This window comes from Pan paniscus, chromosome 2 (genome assembly GCF_029289425.2).
Source record: "Pan paniscus chromosome 2, NHGRI_mPanPan1-v2.0_pri, whole genome shotgun sequence".
NCBI classification, from domain to species: Eukaryota; Metazoa; Chordata; class Mammalia; order Primates; family Hominidae; genus Pan; species Pan paniscus.
In genome coordinates this window covers 51,923,349-51,943,224 of record NC_085926.1, presented here as the reverse complement: position 1 = coordinate 51,943,224, position 19,876 = coordinate 51,923,349, and the positions used below count along the sequence as shown (strand labels likewise).

The following is a 19,876-nucleotide window of genomic DNA, read 5'->3' as shown; positions in this document are numbered from 1 at the left end:
GCCTTAAAAAAGGAGGAAATCTTGTCATTTATGAAAACATGGGTGAACCCGGTGCACATTATGCTGAGTGAAATAAGCCAGGCACAGAAAGACAAACACTGCATGATCTCACTTACATGTGGAACCTATAAAAGCTGCCCTTATACAAGTAAAGAGTCAAATGCTGGTTACCATGGGCTGGGAGGAGAGGGACTGGGCAGATGTGGTCAAAGAATACAAAATTTCAGTTAGGAGGCATAAGTTCAGGGATCTTGTACAGCATGGTGACTATAGTTAACAACAACGTATTGTATTCTTGAAAAAAAGGAGTGATATAGGGGTACCAGAGATGGGCAGGATGATTGAAGATCACAGTCCAGCCTTGCAGGACCCCGGGGGACAGGGCGGGCACTCAGAGGTGGACCTCCAGCAGGTAGCGCAGGCGACACTGGCTCTCCTGGTAGATGAGGTACTCGCTCTGGGAGAATGTGGAGCTGCTGAACTCTGGGCAGGGCACAGGCTGGCCCTGGGGCACCACCACTTGCTGGCCATCCAGCTCCAACTCAGTGTCCTGGGTCGGATCTGCAGGGCACAGCAAGGGCCAGGGTGGCCCAGGGGTCACTGGTCCCAGGCCTTACGAGTAAGTCCTGACCCCTACGCTCTGCATGTCTGTCACGGGGCACGCCTGCTAATTTCCACCTTGTCCACCTCCAGACCACTGCAGGGGCTGGGGCTTCTGCCTGGGGTGTCCTCCCCGACTTCTCTCTGGGAAACTCGTACTAATCCTTCAATGCTCAGTCAACAACTCCTCTTTTTGAAGCCCTCCGGGATGCCCAGGAATGATTTGTTGAACCAGTGGATGTTTGTCAAATGACAAACTGAGTGACGACAGGGAAGCTTCTTTTTGTCCCTCTTCACAGCCCCCTCCCTGAAAATGTCCCAGCCCCTATCTCGGCCCCACCTCTCTCCTTGGGCTGTACAGCTTCTGAGGACTCACCAGGCTCGGTGTGGCCTCGGGCAATGACACTGTCGAAGCCAGGAGGTGGGCTCTTCAAGCTGGGGTTGTCCGTGTTGATATGGTGCTCTCTGCCCAGGGCCACCTCACCCAGGAACATGTAGCCGACATGGTGGGCCCCACACTTCATGCCAATAACTGCAGGACACAGGGAGGCACCGGTGGGCAGCTCAGCCTGCCTCCTGCTGACCTGTGGGGCCCCTCTCTGCTGCGATGTTATTCCTTCTGGCTTTGCTGCTCCAGCAAGAAAAGGCTCACTCTCCCCCAACGGTCACTCCCTCCTTGTCCCGGCCTGCTCCCTCCCACCTCACTGTGCTCCCTATGGCCAGGCATCTGTACCCTCTGCTGTCCTCACCAAGGTCAGCAATGGCCTCCCAGTGACCAAACCCGTGGCAGGGGCTTTTCTCCCTGGCCTGCTCTGCTGACTTTGCTCCTGACATCATCAGCCCCTACCTGGGACTTCCTCGCGCTGGCTCTCCTAAGCCCTCCACCCCGCCACTCTTTCCTAAGCCCCTCTGCCCTCCTGGTGGACCCCTTCCTCTTGGTGACCTCAGGCATCCTAGAACTTCAGCCCCATCTGTTCTGGGATGAATCCTTGGTCCTTGCTCTCTTGGCCAGCTGGGTGGTGGCCTCCAATGATGGGGACAGCCTGGGTGGAGGAGCTGGTCTGGGGGGGTCATTTTGGTGAGGACACTCCTGGCCAGAAACTCAGAAGTCACTGGAGACAGGCTTGACCCTTTCCCACACGCTCCCCATCCCATCTCCTACATGCCCCTCTCATGGGCTCCCTCCCCTGCACTTCCCAGCCCTTGGGCCAGGCACCCATCACATCCAGCCTGGATAAGAGCATGGCCTCTCTGCAGCCTCTGGCTGCTGCCCCCCTCTCCACAGCTGTAGCCACTGGGATCCTGCTACAGACAAGTCCAGCTGGGCTAACCATCACTCTCTGGATAAAGCCTCCTCGATCGTTCTGGGCCCCTAACCCACCCTGCCCCCGCTAGGCATTGCTCTGAGCTCCAGTATCAGGAAGTGTTTGGAAGCCCTGACCTGCCACATCCTCACATCCTCCCAGCCTCTCTGCCCATCCCCTTGCCTTGACGTCTCCTCTTTTTTATTTTTATTTTTTCAGATGGAGTCTGGCTCTGTCACACAGGCTGGAGTGTGATCATAGCTCATGGCAGCCTTAAATTTGTGGGCTCAAGCGTTCCTCCTGCCTCAGCCTCCAGAGTAGATGGAACTACAGGTGTGTGCCACCACACCTGGCTCAAAGGCTCCCCCTTTACCCCCTCCCAGGTCTGGTTGGTGCACCCATCCTATCTGTATTGCCTCCCCCAGGAAGCCATCCCTGACCATCAGACACTTTCTCTAAGACCCCCGCCACCAAAGCCCAGGACAACCCACTGAGCACTGTAGTCATTAACCATTAAAGGATTCCTCTCTTGGATTCACCATGAATTTCCAGTGGCCAAGGACTGGGCCCAATCCATCTTAGTGCCAACCCTCCCAGGGCTTGGCCCAGAGGGGCACCTCACCATATCCAGCTGACTTACTGTTCTCTGAGGCAAAGTAGATGCCCTTGCCAACACGCCCACCAGAATGTGGCATGATGCGGAGCCCACTAGTGAGGATGGCGGCCACCACGGCCATGTTGGTGCCATGCCACAGCAGCTTCCGATTACCCAGTTTGGAGTAGGCCTGGAATCTGTCTTCCTGAGTGGAGAGGAAGTGAGAAATGGGAGTGATGCCACCCGAGCACTCAGTCGCCTTGCCCTGCTGCTCGTGACCAAGGCCTAGCGTCCCTCTGCTTACTCACACGCACTCATGGCCGGCAGAAACTGACCAGAGCTGCTAAACGATTTGCTAAGGGACCGATTAGCCAAGGACATCTTCCTAAGGCACAGTGGTGATGGGGGAGAGGTGGGGGAACCTCCCTCACCTCCCCTTCTCGGTTTACTTTCCAGATGTGTTGAAGTGTAGGGCACCTGTGGTTGCTGCCAGTCTGTTCTAAGTAGGTCTGTATCACCTGTGGGGAGAGCAGAAGCTGGTTGCCAGGGTGGGAGGCTCGGGAGCTAATCCCCCATTTTTCTTCCCCCAGTCCCAAGCCCTCCTCAGGCCCTGGAGACACAGGAAGAGAAGGCTGAGGGCGAGTATTCCTCTGGGCACCTCGAGGGCAGGTGGGCAGAGGGACAGTGCCCACTGATAGCCTGGCCCCTCTGTGGGGCCCAACTCACCTTGTACTCAGGTGCTCCAGAGTCTAGCAGCTGCAGCTGGCACTTGAGAAGCTGGTAGTCTCGGTCCAGGGGGTGTGGCACCTCCTCCACCATCTTTTCCTGCTCAGAGGCTGCCTGCAGGGCCTGGGCCAGCTCGATGTCCGCCAGCACCTAGGATGATGGGCCCTGGCAGTTTGTCTTCCCACTTGACCTCTGGCCTCCCCTCTCCTCTCTCACATGACTGGTATTGTAGCCACCCCACCTGTGTGTCCCGCCTGTCCCTCCCCAACCTATCTGTCTGCCCAGCCTTCCCCACCCGTCTGTCAGCCTGCCCGAGGCAGTCCATCCTTCTGGGCCTTCTTGGCCACCTGCCCCTCATCTCGCTCGCCTAGGCTGTCTGTTCAGTGCCCCACTGCCTGCCCGCATCCCTGCCAGCCCTCACCAGCAGCATGTCCTTCTTGGCCTGCAGAAGCTCAGGGGAATTGATGGGCGGGGGCTGGCTGCGGCCGAAGTTGTGCGGGATGACGGTGTAAAAGTGTGAGGACAGCTCCTCCAGGCTTTGGCCACCATCCGTGGGGCCTTTCAGGGCCTCCTCCAGCGCCTCCAAGGCCTCAAAACCCCGTGCAATCTGTTGCTTGCTCAGCTTTCCCAGGGGCATCTTCTTCACATCTAGGGGGACAGGGGAGTGGGGAGACTCAGCCCCACAGCCCTGCCACCCTGAGGCCCCTGCCACCCTGCCTGCCTCTCACCCCTCACCCAGGTCCATGAGGGCCATGGTGTTCTTGAACATCTCCTTGCTGAAGATGTTAGTGATGAGCTTCTGCGTGGCTGGGTCCAGGGAGCAGGGCTGCACCCGCTTAGTCACAGTCCTCACTGGGCCTCTGTCCACCTGAAGATAGAGGGCACATGTGGGCAGGAGCAGCTGGGCAGGGCGCGACACCAGACAGAGACCAGCCAGCCTGAGGCCAGAGGGGAGTTCTGTGGCTGAGGCTGCGCAGCTGGGCAGTGGCAGAGCCCAACCAGCGGGAACTCTCCAACGAGTCCCCTCCCTCAGTCCAGGGCCTGCCCACCTTCCTTGGCCATCTCACCTTCACCACAGCTTCCTGGGCCTCATCCTCTGCCTGTACTTCGATAAGTGTGTACTTGCCCGGGTGAGACACAAAGTGGTCCCGCTCTGCCCAGTTGTTCTTGGTCTTTTCCCGAAATTTCTTCTCAAAGTCCTTCTTTGCATCTTCTAGCCTTGTGAAGTGGTTGATCTTTGACTGGCCGACCTCTCCCTGCAACCGACAGCCTTCAGGGGTATGCCCACCATCAGCATTTGCTGGCCTGTGTGTCGGGCCAGGCCCTGTGCTGAGCGCCCCGGGACAGTTGGGAGGTGCCCCCCCCAGTCAGTAGCTGTGGCCTTTTGAGGACCCTGGGGAGTATGTGCAGAGCAGGCAGGGCACTCACCACACGGCCCCAGCGGTTCCAGCAGGTGAAGCGGTTGCTGTCTTGGAGCAGCTGGATGATGTAGAACTTGTTGTTGTTGTTCTCGATGTTGGTCTGGTTCAGGGTGCAGTCGTAGTCCTCATACACCTGGGCCAGAGGGGAGGTGGGGGGCAGGCTGGCTGGGGTCAGATGGGGTGCCTGGCCGTACACCGAGAGGGCTCTGATGGGGACAGGAGTCTGACGGCAGTGGGAGTCAGAGGGACCCTGTCTTGGAAGCTTGGGGGGGTCACTGCTCTTCCCTAGGGGATGCGGTGTGAGAGGACATGGCTAAACCCTGACATGGAGGTATGGGGGGTGCTGGGGGGGACACAGCTGGGCCCTGGATGGGGGAATCTGAGAGGGACATGGCTCTGCCCTGAGGGGACCTGGGCAAGCGCCCAGGAGACTGATGTAGTCACAGCCTTTCCCTAAGTGCGGTGGGAGGAGGCCTGCATGGGGTCTGAAGGGCAGATGTGACCCGCCTGGACCTGACGGGACACAGCCCTGACGTCTGGGGTCAGGAGAACATGGCCTTGCTCTGGCGCTTACCTGGGGGCCTTGGGCTCCAAAACCAGAACAGAGTCCTAAGGGGGTGGCCTGGGTGTGTTTGTGCTTATCAGTGGGCAGGCTCTGGGCCTGACTGGGGACTGCAGCTCACCTGGGTCCCGGGGTTGCTGCTGAGTGGACATGTTGGATCCACGCAGATTATGCGCTTCTCTGCGGGTATGGCCTTGAGGGCCTCAGCGGTGGAGCGGAAGGGGTCCTCCTCCCTTCCTGCCTGCCAGCCCTTCTTCTTCTCAGGGCCCTCAGTCTGTACCCAGGGCTTCTGCTTTGGAGCCATGGCTGTCCTGGGGCACAGAGAGGCCCTTAGGCCTCCATGGTCTCCTCATCCCCAACGACCCACTCTCAGTCCCCACCCCTGCCCTAGGCCAGCACAGCACCAACTTGCCCCACCCCGAGTTGGCCCTTCGGTGGCCTCCCACTGCATCCTGTGTCCACTCTGACGGCATTCCCAGCCCCAGACCACACCCGGCTCTTTGTCACTCAGAAACACCCCTTTCCCCAGTCCCAAGTGCAAGGTTAGGACTCTGTCCAGTCTGCCCACTCTGGTCAACAGGGTCTGCCTGGCTCCCTACCCTCTGCAGCTCACCTGTGTGTCCTGAGGGGTAGGGAAAGTGAAAGGAGGATCTCTCTCTTCCACTTCGGGGCTCCTCCCCTTGTGTCAGCTAGTTCGGCCCTGGCATGGTTGCCGGGCTGAGTCACCGAGCTATGGGGGAGGGTGGGCAGAGGCTCCTGGGGGCAGGATTCTTGGGGCCAGATTTATCCTCCCGGAGCTTAGAACCCAGAGCTGTAGAAGCCCTTCCCAATGGACTCAAGAGTTCTGAGGAGCCAGAACTCCGGATCAGTGGCCTTGAACTGATAGAGGGCAAAGGCCAGTCCCACCAGGCCTTGCCCTGCCCTGCTGTGGGCAGGACCATAGGACACTCACCCAAGAAAAGCAGGGACATGGGAGAGGTCCTGGCTGCCACACGGCCTGGTTGTGTGCGCCTCCCAGGGCAGTCCCAGGTCTAGCAACTCTCCATGAGCCTCAGGCGTGAATTAGGGAGAGAATTCCCAACAATCGCCAGAGGCCGGGGATGAGCTTGTGTGGGGGATTAGACATCGGCTATGTGGCCACCAGTGGGGTGAAGCAGAGGCTGGGGCAGGCCGAGTCAGGCGACCAGTCCCACGGACGGGTGGACACTCGATCTGGCATATCCAAGGCCGGGGCAGTCGCGTCCGTAGCGCTGCTCATGTGGCCGGGGCCTGCAGCACGCATCTGCCGGTCGCGCGGTGACCTTGGGCCCGGATACAAACGCAGCCTCCCTCTCCCCGGGGCTGCTTGGATCCCCGTTGGGTCTAGCGCCGGGCTGCCCATGGAGGGGAGGAGTCACGTTCCAGAACGCGAAAGGGCGCCGCGTCTCTGGCGCCCCCCAGCGGCCAAGGGGCGCAAACACAGAGAAGGCTCTTGCTCCGACTTCGAAGTCGGCCAGCAGCAGAGCGCAAGCGCCACAGCTTCAGGCCGGAAGCGCCGTGGAGATGCGGGCTTCCTACTCGAGCCTGGTGCGGGAGCCTAGGAACTTCAGAAGGCGGGGCTACAAGCGTGCATCCTATGGGTGCCTGGGGGCGTGGCAGAGCCTGCAGAAGGACCCAATGGAGCAGTAGGAGGCGGGGCCCGGCGGGCGGTGGAAGCCTATCAATACGCGGGGTCTTGCCAGGCGGCTGGGGAGCTGGGAGGGTTCAGCTGCCACGTGAGTTCTGCGGCCGCTGCTACACGCCTGGTGGGCAGCATGTCGGCAACAGCGGCTGCTCGTAAGCGGGGAAAGCCGGCCTCTGGGGCCGGGGCTGGCGCGGGGGCCGGCAAGCGGCGGCGAAAGGTGAGCATGGCGCTTCTGAGGGCCGCGGTCAGCCCTGCTACTCGGACAACCGTCATCCCATCCAGGGGACCTGGGTCCGGGCCCTTCCCCAGCCCTTCGCCCTGGACCCCTGCTGGAGTCAGCTTCGTCCCTCTCTCCGCGAGCCAAATCCTAGAAAGCCGTTCGCTTAACCCGGGAACCACCGCCTTCCCCATTCCTGGGGTTCTGAGGGAACCGAGGGCGGGGGGGGCCCTTGGTCAATGCCAGGGTGGTCTGGACCCCTGACCAAAGAAAAGACCGTATAATTCCCAGGCCGACTCTGCGGGGGACAGGGGCAAATCCAAGGGTGGCGGCAAGATGAATGAGGAGATCTCCAGCGACTCTGAGAGCGAGAGGTGAGCTGTTCTTTTCCACATAGTGGGAGGGAAAACTGAGTCCTATGGTGCACGGAAGACTGAGTGAGTCCGAACAGAACTGAGCCTAGAATCCAAGACTCTGGCCCTTGGCTCTGAGATCGTGGCTGTTTCCTTTAGTTTCTGGTCCTGCAAAGTCTTGTTTCTGCGAGGTCTCTGGGTGGAAGGACCCTGGGCCCCAATCCAAGGCCATTGAGACCTCCTTAGGTTTTGGCAGGGACTGGACTGATTGAGAAATTGCAGGAAAACAGAACAAAGCTGTCAAGTATTTCTTGCATCCTTCTTCCCTTGCCAGTTTTCCTGCAATTTCACAATTACTGGGCTCCCCGTCTCTTAACATGCCAGGCACTGCCTTTGCTGTTGGAAGTGCAGAGATAGGCAGGCGGGTGAAGAGAGTGTGTTGTAGTGAGGTGTGTATTTTATAGTTGTGTGTTCTGGGAACAGAGGAGGGACATTTAAATAGGGTCTTGAGAGATGAAGAGGAGTCTCTCACGGAGAGGTAGGGAAGGCATTCAGTGATCAGAGGAAAGTCTGAGGTGTAAGTGTGCCAGAATGGGCAGTAGAAAAGATGGAAGGGGGCTGGGCCTGGTAACTCATGCCTCTAATCCCAGCACTTTGGGAGGCCAAGGCGGGAGGATTGCTTGATGTCAGGAGTTTGAGACCAGCCTGGGCAACATAGCGAGATCTTGTCTGTACAAAAAAAAAAAAAAAGTTAGCTGGGTATGGTGGTGTGCCCCTGTAGTCCCAACTACTCAGGAGGCTAAGGTTTGGGGATCCCTTCCCAGGGAGTTGAACTATGATCATGCACTGCTCTCCAGTCTGGGTGACAGCAAGATCCTGTCTCTAAAAAAAAACCACACACAAAAACAGGAGGACTGGTCATAAGTGCATGTAGATTGTAGAGGGCTTTGGATGCCTCCCTCATTTCTGCAGGTGATGGGTGTGGTTGCTTGCAGGTTTTCAAAGGGTCAGGCATGGTGTCAGGCCTGACCCTGTGGGTTGGAGGCTCTTGGACCAGAGAATCCTAGTGCCTTCCCTATGAGTTGACTTTAGAACTCGCTTCTAAAATTGAGTATGTGTTGCCTTAATTTGCTCATGGAAATAATGTACTTTTTTTTTGTTGTTTTTGAGACAGAGTCTCACTCTGTTGCCCAGGCTGGAGTGCAGTGGTGCGATCTCGGCTCACTGCAACCTCTGCTTCCCAGGTTCAAGTGATTCTCCTGCCTCAGCCACCTGAGTAGCTGGGATTATAGGCCTGCACCACCATGCCTGGCTAATTATGTATGTTTAGTAGAGATGGAGTTTCACCATGTTGGCCAGGCTGGTCTCGAACTCCTGACCTCAAGTGATCCGCCCATCTTAGCCTCCCAGAGTGCTGGGATTATAGGCGTGAGCCACCACACCCAGCCATTAATGTACTTTTCTTAATCTGAAGGTTATTGTGGGTGAGTGTGTGCCAGGCTAGTGTGGGCTAAGTGCTTTTAAATATTTTTAGAATGTTGTGTTGTGAAGTGTGTTAGATACAGAAAAGTGAATGAGATATATTTGCACTACAGAGAGTAATGGTAAAATGGTAAACCTCTGTACACTTACTTACCACTTAGGTTAAGAACTAGAACATTTGCAGAAACTTAGAAGCCGCAACTGTCATTCCTAACTTGAGTTAATCATTTCTTTGGTTTCTTTGTTCTTCTTTTAAAAAATTAACATTTTCCATTTAGGTATAATTTACATATAGTAACATTCACTTTTTAAAGTTATAGTTCAGTGAGTTTTGACAAACACACACAGTCGTGTGACCACCTCTACCCTGAAGGTAAAGAGTTTCATCACCCTCCAGAACTCCTCCTGCTCCTTCGTAGTCAGCCCCTCTCCTTCCCCCCAAGTCTCTGCTAACCACTGCCCCTAGAGTTGTGCATTTTCTAGCATGCCCTGTAAATGGAATCATAGTGTGTAATTCCCTTGCATTTCTTTAGCGTTCTGCCTCATGCGTATGAATCCTTCAACAATAGATTAATTAGTTTGGCTAAATTGAGTAGAAGTCCGAAGTTAACACAGGTCCCTTGGCTGTGTAAGGGAAGGGCAGCACTAGCCCTGTTGGCTGAAGGCTTGCCAGGCACAGGGCACTAAATTATTTCTGGGGCATGGTCCAGCTTTGGCTTTCCTGAGAGTTTTCAAGGTCCCTTCTGGGGAAGTCAGGGGCAGGTTTACGAGTGAGTCTTGGGAAACATGGTTAGGGGAGTGGACAGAGACTAGATGTCTTCAGGCACATGATCAGAGGGAGTGGGCTGCCCTGGATTCTCTTTGTGTCTGAGTGCCCATGACCTACCCCCAGCTCCCAGGAGCAGGTCAAAGCAGCACCTGTCTTTGAGTGAAGTGAGTACTCTCAGCTGGTCCGGGGGCTGGGGCATGGAGGGGAAAGCCGTAACTTCACCAGTAAAGGCCAATCCCCAAACAGTGAAGGTTCGCTTGGAACCTTGTTCCCAGGGTAAATGATGGTGCTGTGGTGATGACAGTCCTGGTGTGTCTGCCTGGTGGGTCCTTGGATCTGATCCAGACTGCCCCCGTCATGTCTGGGGATAGTGTCACCCTTTCTGCTCTCTTGTGTCGCATCTCTGGTTTCCGGTATCGCTTGCCTTTCTCTTTCCCAGTTTACCCTCTTGTTTGGGAGCACAGCCTCTATCCTTCCTAAAGAAAAAGAGGGAGAAAATTCCATGGCACCTTGCACACCTGGCAGTGTCGTCGTTGATTGTTTGACTGGGCATGGCATTTTAGGGGTCAGTGTATTCCTCCAGAGCTTTGTGTGTGAGGCTTCTTTGTCTTCTTGTTCTCAGTATTGCTGTTGAGATGCCTGCACATTTTGATTCCTGACTCTTTGTATGTGACCTGATTTCTTTTGGAAGCCTGGTTTCTCTTGGAAGCCTCCTCTTTCCCCCAGAGTTGAGAGGCTTTAGTGATCTCTTTGGGATTTGGGTCTGTTTCCACCCCTACGTGGGGCACTGAGTGGGGCCTTTTAGTTTGGGGAGTCACATCCTTCAGTTTTCTGCAGTGTAGTCACCGGCCATGTGGGCTGGCAGGGAATGGGGGAGGTTGGATGGCAAGGTGAGCATCCAGAAGGCACGATCCTAGCGGCCAGAGGAACAAGGTGAGCCCCTCAGACCCAGCCCCTTCCTGCCCACAGCCTAGCTCCAAGGAAGCCTGAGGAGGAGGAGGAGGAGGAGCTGGAGGAAACTGCACAGGAAAAGAAGCTGCGCTTGGCCAAGCTCTACCTAGAGCAGCTCCGTCAGCAAGGTGAGCCAGTGGGCAGGCCAGCCATGGCCAGGGCTTCTGCCTGTGCTGGTCTGCTGCCTGCCGCTGCAGCCCCAGCCACTTGATGGGTGACTGACATGGGTTCCCAGTGGGTGCCCAGGCTGTCAGTGCTGGCTGCCCTGTGGGGGTGGCCAGAAGCTCTCATGGGCCTCCTGGGGAGCCTGCAGGGGGCTGATCCGATAAGTAAAGGCAGGAGGAAACCCTCCAGCTTGCCCTCCCCTCTGCTGAGGCAGCTGGAGCTTCCTGCATTATCCAGCCCTGGGGCAGTGGGATGGGGACAGGATGGAAGGGAAAGAGGGGTCTCAGCCTCAGTTTACTTGGTCTGGTCTGGCCTGCACAGAGGAGGAGAAGGCTGAGGCCCGTGCATTTGAGGAGGACCAGGTGGCGGGGCGCCTGAAGGAGGATGTGGTAAGTGTGGAGGGAGAGTTGGGGGAGGGCGGGGGTGGAGCTGATCTGCTCCCAGGGTCTCATCCATCTCTTCTCCATGCAGCTCGAGCAGAGGGGCAGGCTGCAGAAGTTGGTGGCAAAAGAGGTGAGTGGGCATGGTATTTTGGTATAAGGTTGGAGGGAATTGGGGGCCCCACTTGGAACGTGGTGGACACTTGGGCCTATCTGATCAGGTAAGGATCTGGTCGTTGTAGCCTTGGGTCTTGTTTTCCTTCTGGCCTGGGTGGGAAAGGCCAACACTGCGCAGTGGGGTTGGTGAGGTGGTGCCTTTATGCCACTAGCCACAATGACCCGGCCCCTGTCTGCCCAGATCCAGGCCCCAGCCTCAGCTGACATTCGCGTTTTACGGGGGCACCAGCTCTCTATCACATGTTTGGTCATCACCCCCGATGACTCAGCCATCTTCTCTGCTGCCAAAGACTGCACCGTCATTAAGTGTGAGTGAGTGCCTGGGTGGGGCTGGAGCCCCCGTGGCGGATCCAGGAGGGCTGGTCCGGGGAGTGGGAGTGGTCACGGCAGGCTGAGCCCTGAAGTGGGGAAGTCTCTGGAGGCAGGTTTGCTGCCCTAGAAGTGCTCTCTGGGTGACAGTGAAAGCTGCTGCCTGGCAGTGGGGCTTATGAGCTCCCTGTCCCTAGAGACCTTTGGGCAAAGTCAGGATGATGATTTAATGGGAATTAATGCTGCAGCTGGGTGGTTGGACTAGAAGACATTTGAGGCTGTGCAGTCCTGGGATTGAGTGCCCGGTCCTCCTGGTTTCCCACCCGTTGCTGGCTGACCAGCGGTTCCTTCTACACCCACTGTAGTAACAGAAGAACTCACACCATCAATCCCAAAGCCCTTGTACATCCCTTCTCTTTTTTGGGCTTTGTGGCTGCTGTTTGGCACTAATGTCCCTCTTCATAGATGAGGAAACTGAGGCAGCTTGTCCAGAGGCTCACGGTGGCTGAGCCAGGTCTTCTGGCCGAGTCCGGGACATTTGCCATGGCTCTTCTTTCCATGCTGCCCCTTGAGGGGGGTTGCCAGCCAGCCCTATCCCCCCATCCCAGTAGCTTCTCCCCCACCCCCAATGGCAGGGAGCGTGGAGAGTGGACGGAAGCTGCATGTGATTCCTCGAGCCAAGAAGGGTGCCGAGGGAAAGCCCCCTGGCCACAGCAGCCACGTCCTCTGCATGGCCATCTCCTCCGACGGCAAGTACCTTGTAAGGCCAGGTTGGCCCTGGGGGCAGGTGGGAGGTCTGGTGCATGGTGGGTGCCTGTGATCATTGTCTTCATCCCTGCAGGCCTCTGGTGACCGCAGCAAGCTCATTCTCATTTGGGAGGCCCAGAGCTGCCAGCACTTGTACACCTTCACAGGACACCGGGATGCAGTGTCGGTGAGGAGCTGGGTCTATGCCAGTGGATCTTTAGTGGGCACATGCTAGTGTTCTAGGCTCAGTGCTGGCCTCTGGAGTCTCTGTCCTCAGGGAACCTGCATCCTGGGGTAGCGAGTGGGTAGTGAGTGGTGCTGTAAAATACATAAATGGGCTAAAGGGATGGGGAGGAGCTGGGGGAGACCGGGCCGAGCTTGCTCAGGAATCAACGAGGGCCTTGAGAAGCCGCCTCTGGGCGGGATGTAGCGGCTCTTGCCTATAATCCTAGCACTTTGGGAGGCCGAGATGGAGGATCATTTGAGCCCAGGAGATGGAGGCTGCAGTGAGCTATGATCGCACCACTGCACTCCAGCCTGAGCAACAGAATGAGACCCTGTCGCTAAAAAAAATAAATAAATAAAAAAGACGTCTGCATCTGCTCGGGGCAGACGGGCATGTGGGCAGCACAAAATTGCCTCACAGCACGTGCCACATGGCTTGCTTTTTGGGAAGTCCTCCCTGGGCCTGACTTGTCTCTCGCCTGCTGTAGTCCAGGTCCCCTTTGTCCTCTCCCCATGCACCCTTAGGGTCTGGCATTCCGCAGAGGCACCCACCAGCTCTACAGCACATCCCACGATCGCTCCGTGAAGGTGTGGAATGTGGCAGAGAACTCCTACGTGGAGACGCTGTGAGTGTGTTTGGGAGAGGGTGTGTGGATGGTGTGGGAGAGGGTGTGGGAGTGTGTGCCCGTGAGTTCATGCAATACCCCTATCCCCACTATCCTGCTCTGCCCGGCCCTCTAGCTTCGGACATCAGGACGCTGTGGCTGCGCTGGATGCCTTGAGCCGGGAGTGCTGTGTGACGGCTGGGGGCCGGGATGGGACTGTACGTGTGTGGAAGATCCCCGAGGAGTCCCAGCTTGTCTTCTATGGCCACCAGTAAGGTGGCCTGCCATGCCAGTGGGGGCTACATGGGCTGGGGGTGGGCTTGGGCCACGCTTCTCACAGCCCCTTTCTCCAGGGGCTCCATCGACTGCATCCACCTAATCAATGAGGAGCACATGGTGTCCGGCGCGGACGATGGGTAAGAGGTCCTTTGGATGTCTCTGGCCACGGCTTCTGCTCCTGAGTGCTGGCTGCCCACGGGGCGCTCAGCTTGCCTCAGGGCACCCCCAGTGGGGGAGCTGTTGTAACCTCTTTTCATAGATGAGGATGATGAGGCAGAGAGCTCAGATGACCTTGTCTGGGCTGTGTGCCCTTGATCCCTTCCTGTCATGTGGCCTTTTTTCTTTTTTTTTAGAATTAAAAAAAATTGTTTGTGGGTGCTTAGTAGGTGTACGTATTTGTGGGGTACTTGAGATGTTTTGATACAGGCATGCAATATGTAATAATCACATCATGGGAAATGGGGTATCCATCCCCTCAAGCATTAATCCTTTGTGTTACACAGGGGGCCTTTTCTGCCTCTGGCCCCCTCACTGCTGTATTCCCTCCCTGTTTATAGCTCTGTGGCCTTGTGGGGTCTCTCCAAGAAGCGACCACTTGCCCTGCAGCGTGAAGCTCATGGGCTGCGGGGAGAGCCAGGCCTGGAGCAGCCCTTCTGGATATCGTCGGTGGCAGCCCTCCTCAACACAGACCTTGTGGCCACAGGTGGGTGCCCTGAGAGGCAGGGAGGAGGGGTCGCCGGGTGGGCCGGTGCAGGGGTTGCTCACTGTTCCAGTCTCCCCAGGCTCCCACAGCTCCTGTGTGCGGCTTTGGCAGTGTGGGGAAGGCTTCCGGCAGCTTGACCTTCTCTGTGACATCCCCCTGGTGAGTGAGTGGGCTTGAATGCTCAGCCTGTCTCTGCCACACTGCCTAGGCCCCTGGAATTAGCTCTTTAAGGTCTTTCTTCCTGCCAGAAGGGAACCTTCTCAGGGCAGGGCCAGCTCCTAGCACAGGGCCTGGCAGGAACCCTCCCCACTTTCCCTCCTCTGCTCCCCTTCCTATCCTAGGCCCTGTCCAGGGTGCTGGGGTACAAGTCAGGGAGCAGCATGGGGAGAGGCATGGAGGCCTGGCCCTGTGATGAATTCTGTACTGCTGGTGCCAGATTGGGTGCCAGGCTAGAGGGTGTGGACCTCACTGTCCACACTAGGGTGACCTGGGGGAGGGTGGCAGGATCTGTCAGTGATGTGTGCTGAGAATGCAGGGTCTAGGTCAGTGGGGACAGTCATGGGGTCTCCAGGGCCCCACCACCAGGAGCCAGCCTCAGGCCATACTTGGTGTACACTGCCTCCTTCATCCTCACAAACTCACTGCTAGCCCCGTGCTCTGCTTACCCCCATCTCGCAGATGTGGAGGCTAAGGCCCTGACAAGTGAAGGGCTGGCCTGTGTCACCAGGTGGCAGGAGGCAGAGCAGGGATTTAACCCAGGCCTGATAAGGCCCAGCCCTTGACTGTGATGCTGAGGACGGTGGTGGCGGGGGGCATTCTAATGTCTTTCCGTGTTGTCTTTCTGCTCAGGTGGGTTTTATCAACAGCCTCAAGTTCTCCAGCTCTGGGGACTTCCTGGTGGCTGGGGTAGGGCAGGAGCACAGGTATGTGTGGCCCTCGAGGGTTCAGGTAAGGTGGTGCAGGCTGGTCAGCTCGGTGGAAATGGGGTGGAGACTGGGCCGAGTCTCAGCTGCGTCTTGCACTCCCTGCAGGCTTGGCCGATGGTGGAGAATCAAAGAGGCTCGGAATTCTGTCTGCATCATCCCACTCCGCAGGGTCCCTGTACCCCCAGCTGCTGGTTCCTGACACTCTTATCCTCCTTATTTAAGTCCTTCCCAGGCTATGCCCCACCCTCTTTGTATTAAAAGCCTCCTCTTTTGGGCCTTATCTCTTGTAGCTTTTTGGTGGGGGTGGGGGTGCATGAAGGACTGGGTGGGAGGTGGCCTGGGGAGGGGCAGGACTCCAGCAGTCTCCTAGCTCTGCCCCTCTGCTAGCCTGAGGGCTGTTATCCTTTTCCAAAGAACTTGGGATGGAGACCTCAACTGGCTCCTGGCTCCTGCCCCTGCGTGTCCTGCACGACCTCCTCAGGCTAGCTGCCTGCCACTGCTCTGGGTGGTCGGGGTCAGAAGCTACTCACCCCTCAGCTCAGAAGCCAGGGCTTGTAAGGGCTGGTGCTGGGGTCAGGACTGGACTGTAGACAGCGGACCTGCACATCAAACTGGCTTCGCTTCCTCTCCCAGGTCAGGTCAGGAAGCTGGAGGGGACAGACTGCCCTGAGGTGTGGGGGTCGGGAGTGGGAGTGGGACCCTGCACTGGTGGGCTTACTGTTTGGAGACAGGGGTCCAAGTTGGGAAGAGCTCTGTCTTTGGTCTGAATGTCAGAACCAGGACCTACCTGCCAGGACCTACCTGCCAGGGAAGTGAGTCAAAGGAATGCTCACTCTCTCTGATTTCAGAGTGGGTAGCTCCCTCCTGCTGCGGGGTGAAGCCAGCGAGGAGGAGGTAGAGGTGGACTGGAGGTGTAGAGGCACAGTGAGGTCCCCTCCTATCAGGAAAAAGGAGAAGGGGTGTTAAGGGAAAGCCCCGTGCCCATGGGGCCCAACAGCTGAAACTGTGAAGGAGTGGTGTGGTCCCCTGAGAGATGAAGCCACAGGGCTCCCCTTGACCCCATGCTCACGAGGCCTCCCCCTCAGACTGACCTGTGTCTGCGGTTAATCTGGGACCAGAGGGGTCAGGTTCAGGCTGAGCCTCTGAAAAATCATTTTTTTTTGAGACGGAGTTTCGGTCTTACTGCCCAGGCCGGAGTGCAGTGGCACGATCTCGGCTCACTGCAACCTCTGCCTCCCAGGTTCAAGCAATTCTCCCGCCTCAGCCTCCCAAGTAGCTGGGATTACAGGTGCGTGCCACCACACCTGGCTAATTTTTGTATTTTTAGTAGAGATGGGGTTTTGCCATGTTGGCCAGGCTGGTCTCAAACTCCTGACCTCAGGTGATCCACCCACCTCGTCCTCCCAAAATGTTGGGATTATAGGCGTGAGCTACTGTGCCCAGCCTGAAAAATCCTATTGCAGATGAGAAGATGTTGGTAGAATTCACTCACTCCTGTGTCCCGTCCCAAATTGAGCTCAGCAGTGTCATAAACACACCTGAAAAACACTGTAAACAACCCAGAGAAGCCGCTGAAGGAGTGAACCCTTTCCTAAGTACATTCTCATCAAACGAAAACGAGGACTCTGGATTCAAAGTGAAGATAACTTCTCCCATGGTTTCTATTCTCAGCCTTGCTCCGTCGGGGCTTCCTTGCTATTGGATTCTTGAGCAGGGGCTGCTATCAGCAAACCCGGTGCCTTCAGCCTCTCCTAGGACCCTTCTCCTCACCTCCACTTTGGCCAAAATCTGCCTGTTCCGGGCAGGTTGCATTCCACCCAGCTTTCAGGCTGAGATTGAGTAGGTGTTCTCCCTGGCTCCTGCATCTGTTAGCTATTGCTGGGTGCAAACCATCCTAAAATTGGCTTAGAACCACTAGTGTGCATGGGTCTGCAGGCCAACGGGGGGTTTCTTTTCTTTTTTTTTTTTTTTGAGACAGAGTCTTGCTCTTGTTACCCAGTGTTACCCAGGCTGGAGTGCAATGGCGCAATCTCAGCTCACCGCAACCTCCGCCTCCCAGGTTCAAGTGATTCTCCTGCCTCAGCCTCTGGAATAGCTGGGATTATAGGCATGTGCCACCATGCCTGGCTAATTTTGTATTTTTAGTAGAGACGGGTTTCTCCATGTTGGTCAGCCTGGTCTCAAACTCCCGACCTCAGGTGATCTGCCTGCCTCAGCCTCCCAAAGTGTTGGAATTACAGGCGTGAGCCACCGCGTCCAGCCCAACTGGGGGTTTCTTCTGGTCCCAGCTGAGCTTACTCATGATTTTGCAGTCAGCTGTGTGTTTGAAGCTCTGCTGACCTTGACTTATCTATGTTTGGAGGTTGGCTGGCAATGGACACACTGGGAAAACTGCACTTCCATATGTGGTTTCTCATTCTCCAGCAGGCTAGCCCAGGCCAGGAGAGAAGCATGCAAGTCATCTAGAGGTCCGGGCTTGGATCTGGCACTTCTATTGCATTCAGTTGGCCAAAGTGAATGGCAGGCCATCCTAGATTGATGGGAAGGAAACTTCATCTCTTGATGGGACTGACTGCCATGTCATGTTGTGAAGGGCAGGGAATCCACATAGTTTACTGTCCAGTCCAGAACATCACTCCACCTTTCTCCTGCCAGAGCTACGCTCTTCTTACTCCTGAGTCGGCAGAGGATGTGCTAGAGGGCAACCTCAGACTCTGATAGTGCAGTAAGAGTCAAGGATGAACGACCAGACCCTAGCTCACTGGCCCCCCCTTTTTTTTTTTTGAGACAGGGTCTTGCTCTGTCATCCAGGCTGAAGTACAGTGGTGCGATCTCAGCTCACTGCAACCTCTGCCTCCCTGGTTCAAGTGAGTCTCATGCCTCAGCCACCCAAGTAGATGGGTTTATAGGCATGAGCCAGTACACCTGGCTAATTTTTGTATTTTTAGTAGAGAAGAGGTTTCACTATGTTGGTCAGGTTGGTCTCAAACTCCTGGCCTCCAGTGATCTGCCCACCTTTGCCTCCCAAAGTTCTGGGATTATAGGCATGAGCCACAGCCCCTGGCCACCCCCTGGCCACTATTAGGAGGTTGGCATGACAGATGAGCAGCCAATATCCATTCTTCCCTCCTGCCTGAGAATGGGCCTAGTAGTACAGTCTGAACCTCTGAGCCACACAAATCACTGCCATTCTGGGGGAATCTACCATCAATCCTAACTTCAAAAGGGAAACTAGAAATCAGGGAGGTGAAGGCAATAGGGCTGGCAACTCACCTTCTTTCCACAAACAGGAAGGATTGAGGCCACTTTATGGAGATGGTGACAGTAATATGTCTTCGATACCTGTTGTGTGGTCTGCCAGGTACTCATTCCCATTTCCTTCTGAAAGTGTAACTCCAATTTCTCTTGGAAAACTATCCCTTGTAGCATATCCATCCTTGTAGCATATCCATCCATCCATCCCTTATAGCATATCCTTGTAGCATATCCATCCTTGTAGCATATCCATCCATCCATCCATTGTAGCATATCCATCTTTGTAGCATATCCATCCATCCATCCATTGATCCATTGATCCATCCATCCATCCATGCATCTGTCCGTCCAACAAAACTTGGTTGTGTTCCAGTGATGCCCCAGCTCCTGGGGATACAGAAACGAACAAGAAAAAGTTCCTGCATTCAAGAAGTCTACCCTCTGGAGGTATAAAGCATGTAAATAATCAGATACAATGCAAATCCAGATAATTAGTGTTAATGAGGAGGTCAAGCAGAGTGAGAGGACAGAGACTGGGTAAGGTCTCTGGAGAAGTGACATCCAGTGAGACCTGAATGATGGGAAGACCTGGGGGAAGAGCACCCCCAGTCTTTAATCATCTGTGCAAAGGCCTAAGACAAGAGAATCTTCCTCAAGAAGCCACTTTCCAGGGCCTCTTGACTAGAGAAGTGTGTGGACAGAAACCCCAGGCAGAGGTGAGTAAGACAGAAGGGTAGCTGGTGCAGGACGGGTTGGCTGCCAGCTAAATGCCCTGCCTCTCTCAACCCCTCTTACTCTACCACGTCTCTGTCTCATTTCTCTTCCCCACCCCTACCTTTCCAGTGCTGGCTCTTCTGGTTGCTGTCCAGTTCCCAGTGCTGAACACCACCTTCCCCAATGTGGAGCTTCCTCATTCCCAGCCCAGTCACTTCCTGCTCACCCCCACCTCTTTCTGGGGACACTGGGTACAGGGAAGCACAGTGACAGGACTCTCCCTAGGCATGGAGAAAAGGGTCTCGGGACTTTAGGGCCTTGGGTCTCCTTAGAGAAGCATCTGGTCCTCTTTTACTTTATAATATTCATTCATTCAATGAGCATTTATTTAGTACTTGCTCTGTGCTGGCACTTTTTAGCATCTGGGGACACAAATGAGGAAATGCTCAGATTCTGCCAGCAAGGAGCCAGAAGAAGGAAGAGACCGGCTAGCAAAGGTGACTGCATAAGATCAGGTGAGGACCACAGGTGGATATAGATCAGGTGGAGATCTTTAAAGGGGGCCACAGGGCTTCCCAAGGTGCAGGATCCACCAAGTAAACTCCTGGGTCCTCCTGGGAGGCTGCTGTGCCAGGGGCTGCATGTGAGGGTCACTAACCTCGGGATGGGGCTGGGGCTGCTGCAGAAGAAATGCCTGAGGCAGGGGCTGAGTGTTGCCTTAGAACAGCCCATTCCCAGGAGACCTGCG

The 19,876-nt window shown here is 56.0% G+C and overlaps 3 protein-coding genes across 10 annotated transcripts in view; 2 read left to right on the top strand and 1 right to left on the bottom strand.

Annotated features, from left to right (window-relative positions):
* Nucleotides 1-8: 8 nt before the first annotated feature.
* On the bottom strand, nt 9-6,299 carry PARP3 (poly(ADP-ribose) polymerase family member 3). 6 transcript variants are annotated; one of them, XM_034956583.3, is made up of 12 exons: nt 6,161-6,292; nt 5,822-5,938; nt 5,330-5,519; nt 4,654-4,779; nt 4,293-4,481; nt 3,961-4,093; nt 3,647-3,873; nt 3,226-3,375; nt 2,931-3,017; nt 2,527-2,704; nt 977-1,132; nt 9-561 (listed from the first exon to the last, which is right to left on the bottom strand). In XM_034956583.3, exons 3-12 carry the CDS (start codon nt 5,510-5,512, stop codon nt 392-394), a joined length of 1,599 nt encoding a protein of 532 aa, XP_034812474.1. In that variant the 5' UTR covers nt 5,513-5,519; nt 5,822-5,938; nt 6,161-6,292; the 3' UTR covers nt 9-391. The 6 variants fall into 6 exon arrangements, with proteins under 6 accessions (XP_034812474.1, XP_003818821.1, XP_034812473.1 ...); XM_003818773.6 differs by lacking the exon at nt 5,822-5,938 and having other exon boundaries at nt 5,330-5,514; nt 6,161-6,299; XM_034956582.3 differs by lacking the exon at nt 5,822-5,938 and having other exon boundaries at nt 2,545-2,704; nt 5,330-5,514; nt 6,161-6,299.
* Nucleotides 6,300-6,580: 281 nt separating this feature from the next.
* On the top strand, nt 6,581-15,439 carry RRP9 (ribosomal RNA processing 9, U3 small nucleolar RNA binding protein). Of its 2 annotated transcripts, none has more exons than XM_003818774.6 (15): nt 6,581-7,088; nt 7,380-7,462; nt 10,662-10,771; nt 11,130-11,197; nt 11,280-11,321; nt 11,547-11,673; nt 12,310-12,434; nt 12,516-12,608; nt 13,172-13,272; nt 13,388-13,522; nt 13,605-13,667; nt 14,088-14,233; nt 14,313-14,392; nt 15,083-15,156; nt 15,265-15,439. In XM_003818774.6, exons 1-15 carry the CDS (start codon nt 7,002-7,004, stop codon nt 15,356-15,358), a joined length of 1,428 nt encoding a protein of 475 aa, XP_003818822.1. In that variant the 5' UTR covers nt 6,581-7,001; the 3' UTR covers nt 15,359-15,439. The 2 variants fall into 2 exon arrangements, with proteins under 2 accessions (XP_003818822.1, XP_034812470.1); XM_034956579.1 differs by having other exon boundaries at nt 6,950-7,088; nt 7,364-7,462.
* Nucleotides 15,440-15,444: 5 nt separating this feature from the next.
* IQCF1 (IQ motif containing F1) overlaps nt 15,445-19,876 on the top strand; it is a 37,491-nt gene continuing 33,059 nt past the window's right edge. For both annotated transcript variants that reach the window (XM_063602396.1, XM_003818783.4), the window contains exon 1: nt 15,445-19,643. The gene's annotated coding sequence lies outside the window, so the exon portion shown is untranslated. The remainder of the gene's footprint in view (nt 19,644-19,876) is intronic.

What these genes read in the sequence shown, in the direction of transcription:
- PARP3 (XM_003818773.6), bottom strand. An exon ending in CCAAGAAGGACATGCTGCTG is followed by an intron (nt 3,376 to 3,646) that starts GTGAGGGCTGGC and finishes CCATCATCCTAG; the next exon opens with GTGCTGGCGGACATCGAGCT. An exon ending in CTGGAGCACCTGAGTACAAG is followed by an intron (nt 3,018 to 3,225) that starts GTGAGTTGGGCC and finishes CTCTCCCCACAG; the next exon opens with GTGATACAGACCTACTTAGA.
- RRP9 (XM_003818774.6), top strand. Translation starts at nt 7,002, where the DNA reads ATGTCGGCAACAGCGGCTGCTCGTAAGCGGGGAAAGCCGGCCTCTGGG. An exon ending in AGAGCAGCTCCGTCAGCAAG is followed by an intron (nt 10,772 to 11,129) that starts GTGAGCCAGTGG and finishes TGGCCTGCACAG; the next exon opens with AGGAGGAGAAGGCTGAGGCC. An exon ending in GGGGTAGGGCAGGAGCACAG is followed by an intron (nt 15,157 to 15,264) that starts GTATGTGTGGCC and finishes CACTCCCTGCAG; the next exon opens with GCTTGGCCGATGGTGGAGAA.